General features: G+C 40.3%; 2 protein-coding genes across 4 annotated transcripts in view; one reads left to right on the forward strand and one right to left on the reverse strand.

Annotated features, from left to right (window-relative positions):
• The window catches only part of adam22 (ADAM metallopeptidase domain 22), a 75,487-nt gene extending 69,896 nt beyond the window's left edge, over positions 1-5,591 (forward strand). The window contains exons 27-31 of one of the 3 annotated variants that reach the window (XM_072461347.1): positions 37-237; positions 719-819; positions 885-951; positions 3,591-3,711; positions 4,193-5,591. In XM_072461347.1, coding sequence (XP_072317448.1) covers positions 37-237; positions 719-819; positions 885-951; positions 3,591-3,711; positions 4,193-4,213 — 511 coding nt within the window. In that variant the 3' untranslated portion in view covers positions 4,214-5,591. The remainder of the gene's footprint in view (positions 1-36; positions 238-718; positions 820-884; positions 952-3,590; positions 3,712-4,192) is intronic. The other 2 variants (XM_072461348.1, XM_072461349.1) reach the window with 2 other exon arrangements.
• A 1,759-nt stretch (positions 5,592-7,350) lies between these two features.
• On the reverse strand, positions 7,351-9,865 carry gtpbp10 (GTP-binding protein 10 (putative)). Its single transcript, XM_072461158.1, has 10 exons — positions 9,751-9,865; positions 9,431-9,624; positions 8,964-9,055; positions 8,722-8,866; positions 8,565-8,638; positions 8,423-8,475; positions 8,163-8,270; positions 7,978-8,055; positions 7,786-7,909; positions 7,351-7,700 (listed from the first exon to the last, which is right to left on the reverse strand). The coding sequence occupies exons 1-10, from the start codon at positions 9,781-9,783 to the stop codon at positions 7,501-7,503; spliced, it is 1,101 nt and encodes a 366-aa protein (XP_072317259.1). The 5' UTR covers positions 9,784-9,865; the 3' UTR covers positions 7,351-7,500.

The following is a 9,865-nucleotide window of genomic DNA, read 5'->3' on the forward strand; positions in this document are numbered from 1 at the left end:
CTAAATATCTGCGTTATACCTAATCTGCGTTTCCAGGCAAATCCCTCCCGGGGACTACGTGACGAAGCCCAGCGACGCAGACTCGTTCTACAGCGACATGCCTCCGGGCGTCAGCACCAACTCGGGCTGCAGCTCCAAGAAGAGGTCAGCCTGCCTGTCCCACCTGCAGCTCTGCACTCTGTCCTTCACTCCCTCCATCCCATCATTCTCACAGAACCTCTCAGTGTTTGGCTTCAGGTGCGCCTTCATCATCATCATCATCAGCGCTCTGTGTGTGTGTGTGTGTGTGTGTGTGTGTGTGTGTGTGCGTGCGTGTGTGTGTGTGTGTGTGTGCGTGCGTGTGTGTGTGTGTGTGTGTGTGAGGAGCAGTCAGGACGGCTCACTGCTGTAGACAAGTTCACTAAGCGCTCCATCACGCTTGTAAGTACCATCTTTCCTTTTACAGTCTGTGAACATTTTGGGAAGTATAAAATGTTCACAGCTCATGCAGCGTCTGTGGTCGACAGAGTATGAATACAGTGTCTGTATTTGAATACTCCATTTTACCACGTCATGCCCTACATTTAGCTGCATATAACTCCGCTAAAATGGCTTCTTTTCTTTCACTGACCTCGTCCCTTCATCACACGTCCAGTTTACAACAGCTGCACCTCAACATTTACAACTGTCCTGACCTTTGACCCTGCTCTGACCATGTTGTGACTGTGCACATGTGTAGATCCAATGGGTTGTCCCACTCGTGGAGTGAGAGAATCCCAGATGCCAAACATATCTCTGACATCTGTGAGAACGGCCGGCCAAGGAGCAACTCCTGGCAAGGTAACAGACCAGTGCCACGGCAAAACCTCTGTGGAAACGACTGACTTTGTGGTGTTTCTCATCAGGAAATCTGAGTGGCAATCGTAAGAAACTGAAAGGGAAGAAGTTTCGTGCTCGCTCAAACTCCACAGAGTAAGTCTGATCTGATCCCCAAAGATATTTAACCTTTTTATCATAGTAAACTACACTTTCAGCATAGAGGGACGAGACCACGCAGTTAGACACTGTAGTTTTACGTTCATGTTATTTCTAATAGCAAACATGTGCACAGATCCTTTCTAAAATGTATAAATGATTGACCAAAACGATGTGCTTCTGAACTAACAAACTAGGCATGATCCCAGACAATCTAATAATCTTAGACAATATAAAGTGAATGTATTCTTGAAGTTTATCATTCCTCTTTGGTTAATCCCATGTGATCAGTGAAATGCAGACTGCACGATTGGCTTTGGCGTTGTTTCTTGGTGCATTTGGAGCTCTTGGTCTTGCATTAGTTTGCTCCAGCTCCTGTAGCGGCATGAGAGTGATGGAGTGGGCTTTGTGCTTTGGGTTTGAGCCTGTTTGAGCCTGTGACACTGGACACTGTTTGTGATGTTGCTTCATCTGAATCTCACAGGTCTGACACCATTTCCTCACCATTTTCTTGATGCATCTTGGTGTTTGTTCTGACAATCTTTGCTCTGCTCTGCTTTCCTAAAATATTTCCTCTCTCCTCCTCCTCTTTTGTGCTTATTCTGTGTTGTTTTCCATTTGTTTTATCTCTTTGTGTTGTGTTCATCACCCTCCCACAGGTATTTAACCCCTCCCGTCAAAGAATGTTATGATGTAACTAAATGGGTAGAAGACGTGAATAAAAACACTCGAGGACCTTACCTTAGGTATTATCTCCAACCCTATACTGTGCCCTCGCGCTTGTCTTTAAACGCCACTTTTAGTTTAGTTTGATTATTTTTGTCAGGGCAAGTTCAAATTATTATTTGGTTTTGTGAAAACATGAGTATCTGGCATGTTGTGTCCAGCAGGGGTTTTGGATAAAGCTGGATAAAACAGTGTTTACAAAAACAGTTTTGATTTAGACTTTTTCTTTGAGCTTTTTTTTGTTGCTTATGTTAATGATTGTGGCCTCTGTTAAACCTCTTGTATATATTAGAAACCTACTATATAATTTAAATATTATTTTAACACCCCCACTGGCTCTTTATTTGGCCTCCTCTTTGCTTCCTGTGTTTGTGATGTTGCATGTTGTTGTTGACGGCATGTGCCACCTCTTGTGCCTCAGCCTTGTGATGACATCATCACTGCGCTGCCACAACAAAAAGAAAAATCTCCCTCAAGGTCTATAGATGATAATAATGCTTGAGCTTCATGGTCAAAACAACAAGGACACAGCCATCCTCACCCCAACTAACAAATAGTGACCAAACACCACATCAGCGTGGACATCTATAGACCTTACAGTTTCTGAGAGCTTTTATAAAAGGGAGCACATTGTCAAAGAATGGAGAGATTTTACAGTTTCATCTGCTGTTGAGAAGGGCTTTATCAGTGTGGATACATTTCCAAACTCTGTCAGTGATTATGGGTTCAACTCATATTTTCCCAAATGATTTCTGAGTGGATTCTCTGGCCACGTCACAATTCTGCTCGTCTCCTCGACTCCTCAGCTGTCAATCACATCTACGGAGAAGAGAGAGGGAGGGATGGGAAACTATCTGTCTCTCTCCTCTTTGGCTCTCACTGGATTTACACCTGAGGAATTATGGAGGAAATGAAGCAGAATTGCGACGTGGCTTTAATCCCCTCGTCTCTGTGGGTTCTGCTCCCCTCCACTGTCTCAGGATTCGACATAAACGGTCGCTCTAATCGGCCTGTAGTGCGTGTCTTTGGCTGCGTTCACATTTAAGCACACGTCACATTCAAATTGGAAATAAACTGGGACTTAACACAGATTTAAACCAGGACTAGAACAAATAAAGCTGTCCCTAACGATTTATCTAGTTTATTTTTTCAATAGTTCGACTAGTCACACCATTATTTCTATTGTATTTGAGTCTTTATATAACATTATCAACCACATAAAGGTTGAAAAAAAGGCGTCTAGATAAAGAACATTTCCAAATAATGTACTGATCAAACATTTATGTTGTTGACTTAAAACCTTACTTATAGAGCAATATTAATTTTCTACCGCTTTTTCCCGTTGGGGGTCGCGGGTGACCCTGAGCCTATCCTGAGCCTATCCCAGTGACTTTGGGCCTTAGGCGGGGTACACCCTGGACAGTGGCCAACAGACATAGACACACAGATAACCATTCACTCTCACATTCATTCACTAGGGTCAATATAGAGCAATATTTCTCAGATAATTAATAACATGGTGTTGAATTGGTGTCAAGAGCGTTCTCTCTCTCTCTCTCTTTCTCCATTATTTTGACATTGTGACTTCTTCCTCGACTCGTGGGAAAAAAGCTCCCAGTCCGATCGCTGTCGCCGGTCGCTCAATGCACTCCGACATCGATCATTTGAGAGATACTGAATGTCGACACGTCTCTGCAGGGTTTTGCCTTCACAGAGACATGTGTTTTGTCTCGGAACAATCTCCTCTTGTGTAAAAGTGGAGTAGTTCAAGGATGCTGCAGCTCCAAAGTCTAAATTTAGAGCAGCGCTTCCCTGAATGAAGCCTAATTTACCCGTGGCCTACTCTGAACCAAGCTCCTGTCCAAAGGAGATGGGGCATTATTCTAACTTTGATTGTCTCTAATTTATAGGACGCTGTCTCCTGCCAAGTCTCCCACCTCGTCTACGGGGTCTATCGCCTCGAGCAGGAGATACCCTTACCCCATGCCCCCGCTGCCCGACGATCAGAGGAAAGCCAGGCAGGGCGCCAAGGTGAGGCGCTTACGAACATTTAAATAATAAACTTGTTCATTAGAATTAGAGTTCAATCGGTTTTGAAAATATTTGTTTTCTTTTTAATACCATCTTCTACACATATCATGGAGCTCAACACTTCGAAGTTCATTGTGGTCCCGGAAGCGGCCATTCATTTTTCCATTGACTTCTAGAAATGTTGAATTATGAGTTAAAAGTTCAAAGTTATAAGTTCAAAAGCGCGACAGAGCTAAGCAACTCTGTGGTAACTAATGTCCAAAAACACAAGTAAAACTTCGGTTTGTAAAGTTTCAGAGACAAATTTGAAATAAAATGACAGGTCTTGTGTTCATTATTTACCTGATGAGTAAGAGTTAATTGTAAACCTTTGACACTTTTTTCAAATTACACAAATCTGTTTTTGCAAATAATAGAAAGTAGAAAGTAAGTTGTAAAGTATACTGTAATTTATCGCTTGTCTTGCAATTTCTCCTTTCAGCTTTGGGAAACATCAATATAACTGCACTCTGGTCTGCCGCCGTGAAGGAAGGTCACTTTTTCTATGGATAACACACGCTAACGCTGAAATGACTCTTTGATCGAGGAGAACGTACAACGGACGTACGAGCGAGCGACTTCAGCGAAACAAGCGCCGCCGGAGCAGCCCAACTGGTCCTTTGGTTCATGTTTAGTGGGCGAGTTTGCACTGAGAACTCACACATAATCGCTGCAAAGAAGATTGAGCTGTTGACAACTTTCTTTTTTTCCGTAGGGGCCGAAAACCACTTTTAACTCGAGTCCACATCCACTCAATCCAAGTAACCCTTTTTTGGCCTTTTTGCGGGCATAATATACTGAACTTTACACAGGTGCAGAACATGTCTCAATATCCGTTTGTTCAGCCATTTTGACGCACGTGAACCCCGTATAGACACGCCTTCACTGTATAGCATGAGGAAAGGCCCGAGTTTGAGGCGGTGGTGAAACAGCGGACTTCACAATAAGCATGATGCAGGGGAGGTGTTTTGATACTAAAAGGCTCTCTGTACACGATAACTAACCCATATTTTATCAGCAGATCGTATTATTACCCCATGGTGGACATTTGTAAATATGTACAGTCACACACAATCGGCTTTCTCGCACTGGGAAAGTGGAATTGTGCTTTAGGCAAACACTAGATACCCGCGCTCATGATTTGTGTGTGTATTTTCCACTCCGTAAAGTGTTGAAATCGTCCCCTCCCTTTGCATTTCCCCGTCTTGAGGCCACAGTTTAATGTTTTTTAATACGTCTGAGCACTGGTTTTTGACATCTTGATAGAAAGTGTTGGTGTGTGATGCAAGTTTTGCGCAGCACTTTACGAAAGGAAACGTATTCATTGATTTTATGTACAGTTTATTGTGCCATTGCTGTTGGATGTGATGATTAGACCGAGATGTGTTTGGTGTAGTTAGAAACGCTACTTTTCACTGACTCTCAAAGATTTCCCCTAGTATTCAATTGAAATACGTGATTATTTTTTGGACCAATGTGCTGTTTTAATTCATTTATCAAAGCATGCCATTGACATTGGCTCAGTTTTATTAGACTGACGTGAGTGGTTGAAATAAGAGATGAAATGTGCGAAAACCGCGATTGAAAAATGCATTTTGGGTTTAACTGCGGTGACATATTTAGCCTTGTAAGCGATTAATTCTGCTGTATAGTGCTTGCTGTTTGAGCTTATGAAAGATATGATGACCAACAGCATGACCGCGCCCTATTCCTAACGATTTCCCCGCTCAATAATAATGTTTAGGAGTGATAAGACCACGGCATGTCACCGAAAGAACCCCTCGAATTCACACAATGTCCTAAAGTATTTGTGAATTCAACTTTTGTATTTGTAAGATGCACCATTCCTGTAAAATCATGTCAGAAAGCTCCCCGTTCTCCATTTTTGTTCCGATGTGGCACTTCATGTGTAACGATTATGGTTGTGTAGGTGATTTGCCTTTCACAGTATTAAACCAACTACAGTACATTTTTATTATCTATCTTTGTAATGATTTGTTTTTGTCAGCATTCAAACCGTGATTAAGTGCATTATTGTAAATGTGTATCGATAATACGATTGAGAGGAGCTGTGTTTGATAACTACTGTACATTTGTTCCAGGAGCACAAAACGTGGTTGTTTTTTCAGATTCCGTACGAGAGCGGAAAAACCTCTTGTACTTGTCTTCTGATGGGTTGCGTTCACGTGACATTTCAACATTTACAGTTGATTCCTTTTCGCTGGTTTTGCGAACGTCTCGATCTGGTTCGCAATAAATACCTCTGTAATTACTGGGTCTATCCACATGAAATGTATCGTGACTCCACAAATGAACCAAGGTGGAATTCTTTCTCACAATTTTATCAAAGACCTTCAGAATTATTCATTGTTACAGTAGTCAATGGAAAGGAAAACCAGTATGTTATTAATATGGCATACTTGACATTCTTTACAAAATGTTTCCATGTGATGTATAAAGAAAAATATGCACCAACTGGGGCTGGGCGAAAGTGATACAAATGAATACCTTGATATATAATTACTATTTAAATTGCACCTAGAGGTGGACAATATATCGATAATATTGTGAATGTTGTGGTTGAACATATGCTAAGTTCGAGTTTATCGTTTATAGTAAAAATAAACACTATAAAAAGCTGGTTATGTTAAGGATAAGGTGATATTTTTGCAGTTTTGTGATTCATTTATCATTTTTCTGATTAAATGCATTAGTTGAAGTTTAATAAAGCCATGTTTTAGCCCATTTCTGTCCAAAAGATATTGTCCAACCCTAAATGCATCAAAGTCTCACACAAAATCTGAATGAACCGTAACATTAACCACTAAAGTGCAGGAAAAACCTTGTTTGAAAGATTACACTCTTTTTATGTTTAATCTACTGTTTTTGCTGTCATGTGTTGAAGTTTTAATTATAGACATTGCACTCAATATTCTGTTTGCATAACCTTAAAAATACAATTGCGATTATATACAGTTTTCCACCTTCCCTCAAACGTCAAATAAAACGTGAACGCAACCTACTGTTTCCTTAATTTTGCCCTCTAAGATCCTGTGGCTGTGAGGAGAACAGGAGAAACTTTGGGCTTATGTATTATCGATCTCCTGTTCAGCCTCGAACATCGGCTCAATCTGAACTCGGCTCTCTGTCTCTCGGTCAGAGGCATGAATGTAAAACGCAAACGACTCACTCAGCCATCGCTCCAATGGCCAAATGTACTGACACACTATATCCACACTGCTGTTACGCCCCTTTGTAATCTTGTTTTACCTGTATGCTGTAAAGACTGACGATGCAAAAATCAATGCCCCTATTTTTTCTTCTTCTCTTAATCAGTATTGTAATATATTTAATAAAAAAATACTCTTTTATGGACAGATCCTAGTTTTTTTCTCTAATCTTTATTGGTTTCCCCGTTTATAGCGGCATTTGAGGACTTTTGACCATTCAAAAGACATTTAGATTTGAATCGTTAAATCGCTATGCAACGGTGCAAGATTTATCACTCTGAAACACAATTTATTTACAGAAATGAGCACATATCAAGTTACAATTAATTGTATTAAAGCAGCAAACAATGTACACAGAACTAGTGAACATCAGGGCCCTGTAAAAATGCATTTTAAAGTACATTTTGTGTGTGTTCCATAACTTATTTATAAACTCATTTATAACACCTTTGTTTGGTGACAGTCCAGTTCAGTCACATTTCTCATGTCCTTGGTAACAAACGTTGAATGTCCATGATTGTTACATGGGCCGTCTGAGTTCTTGCAGTTTCTCTTGAAGCACATCTTTAGTTTTAATCTCTTCCTCTTCATCGAGAGACTGTCGAATGCAGTTTTTAAGATGTTCAATCCCAAGTCCAGTGAGAGCCGAGATAGGAATTACGTCTTTAAAGTTTATGTACTCCTTTGGTATCATGTCAACATCCAACAGGCGACAAAAGTCTGTCAGGGGCCAATAACATTCATTAAATCGAGCAAATACAATAATTCTGCTTGCACAAATGATTAGATTAAACGTTTACATTACCTTCTGGGTTTTGAAGCTGTATTTTGAGAGCGGCAAGCTTTTCTTCAGCATCAGGGAGGTCCATCTTGTTCACCACCAGTAAAGCGGGTTTGGACACGAGCTCCTCCTTGTACAGCTCTAGTTCCTTGTGGACAGTGAACAGATTGTGGGCAGAACGTTCTAAATAAAATACTTCATTATTATGGTTCTTACCTTTGTCAGAAGCTGTATGGCCTCAAAGGCAGATCTGAACGGCGTTTTACTGGCCAGCTGGAAACCGCCAACATCCACCTGGTTTAGAGACAGTACAAATTAACTTTAAAATTAAACTTACAATTAAAATAACAGCTCCAAGCGATTTTGCCGTTTAAATAAATGTAAGTCAAAAGAATATACACCACAAACAGCAGCTGTTTAGTCCTCTCCACGTGTTTTAGAAACTTGTGTCCCATGCCTTTGTTTAAGTGAGCGCCTTCAATGAGCCCTGGGAGATCGGCGACTGAAATCTACCAACACATGAGTGAATAAAATATAAGTTCAGCACAAATACAACGCAATAGATAAACAGATGGACAGAGTCCTAAAATAAATGACTCACTAAAACACTAAACACTGACTGAAATTGACTAAAATAGATACATATAAACATAATCTTTACCTGTTTATGATCTCTGTACATCAGTTTCCCAATTTCTGGTTTTAAAGTTGTGACTGTAATAAAGAGTAGTGATGTTAAAAACATGTTTAATTTTCAATGAAAGTGTACAGATAATAATTAATTTAAAAAAAAAGTGATTTACATGCATAGCTGGCAATTTGAGGTGTTGCATTAGATATGGCTGTAAGAAGAGATGATTTTCCAGCATTGGGGAATCTGAGAAGAAACACGGGTTTAGAAATGAATTGCGTGACTGACCTTATGGACAGTTCATTGAATAAATGTTTGCAGTCTCTTACCCCACTAAACCTATGTCTGCAATTAGTTTCAGATCCAGCCTAATGTGCTTGGGTTTTGCTTTACTGGGATTAAATAACGAGTGGTATGAGCCTCCACTTGCACCTTTGGCGACCTTCACACTTTCTCCAGGAGCATTCAAGTGACCTTCAAAAGGAAAATGTTAAAATTATAACTTACACCACACAAAATGATTGGATTAACATAATTGCTCTTGAGATAATAGAATAAGAGTATTTCCTACCGATTACCCTGCCATTGTCTGTAGTGACAGTGATGCCGACAGGTGCCAGAACGCTACAGTCGTTGCCTCGCTCCCCTTTCAGAGACTTGACACTGTTCAGACACAATTCAGGTTTCATTACGTCACTTCTGTCATAGCGGATCAATAGTAAAATAAACACCAGACAGTAAATTAGAACTAAAGAATAAACTGTTTATTAGACACCAAGAACGATACTATCATATATAACAAGACAAACATATATATGTATTTATAGTATTTAAATGGAGGAGCCATTCAAAAAGTACATTGATTTAGTAGTAGTAATTCTAAATAAATGAGTTGATTTCTGACTCATTTTATTTCATGTGCTTGGTGTGTAAAGTAGCCTGAAGACAACTTGTGTCCCCCACAGTGCCCGACTGTAGGAAGCACTGGAAAAGTCTTGACATTTGACTTAAACAGCAAGATTATCTAGGCCTACAAACCTGCTGTTTACCCCTGCTCCAGCCACAAAGCGTTTCTGTGGATATTTGTCTTTCATCCTCTTTAAGGTCATGTCTTTGGTGGCCACCACAAAAACATCTCCACCATCTCCTCCTTGACCTCCCAGACGGGGCAAACCCATGCCGCCGCTGCCTCCGCGCACATACAGCCGCAGATTGTCCAGGAACTTCCCATACTGTAATAAAACATGCAGAATGCATTGTATATTAGTGTAAAGTTTAGCGTCTGGCTAGTTTGTAAGCTTTCTACGGTTTTAATAAGAACATTTTAACATTACATGTGTTTAAGATTATTTACTTGCCTTCCGGTGACAAATTCTGGTCAACTGAACCATCTTCTGTGGCGTTTAGGTGAATGTTTGTGTAGATTATGAAGCTAACGGCTAATTCACATGTTTCGGGAGAAAACAGGAAGTG

This window comes from Eucyclogobius newberryi, unplaced genomic scaffold (assembly GCF_026437365.1).
Source record: "Eucyclogobius newberryi isolate DKJ021-1_F unplaced genomic scaffold, fEucNew1.0.hap1 SCAF_3, whole genome shotgun sequence".
Lineage (NCBI taxonomy): Eukaryota > Metazoa > Chordata > Actinopteri > Gobiiformes > Gobiidae > Eucyclogobius > Eucyclogobius newberryi.

Coding starts and splice junctions, on each gene's coding strand:
- gtpbp10 (XM_072461158.1), bottom strand. CDS start 9,783: ATGGTTCAGTTGACCAGAATTTGTCACCGGAAG. Junction 8,271..8,422: donor TGTACAGAGATCATAAACAG/GTAAAGATTATG, acceptor ATGTGTTGGTAG/ATTTCAGTCGCCGATCTCCC. Junction 7,910..7,977: donor CCATACAGCTTCTGACAAAG/GTAAGAACCATA, acceptor ACTGTCCACAAG/GAACTAGAGCTGTACAAGGA.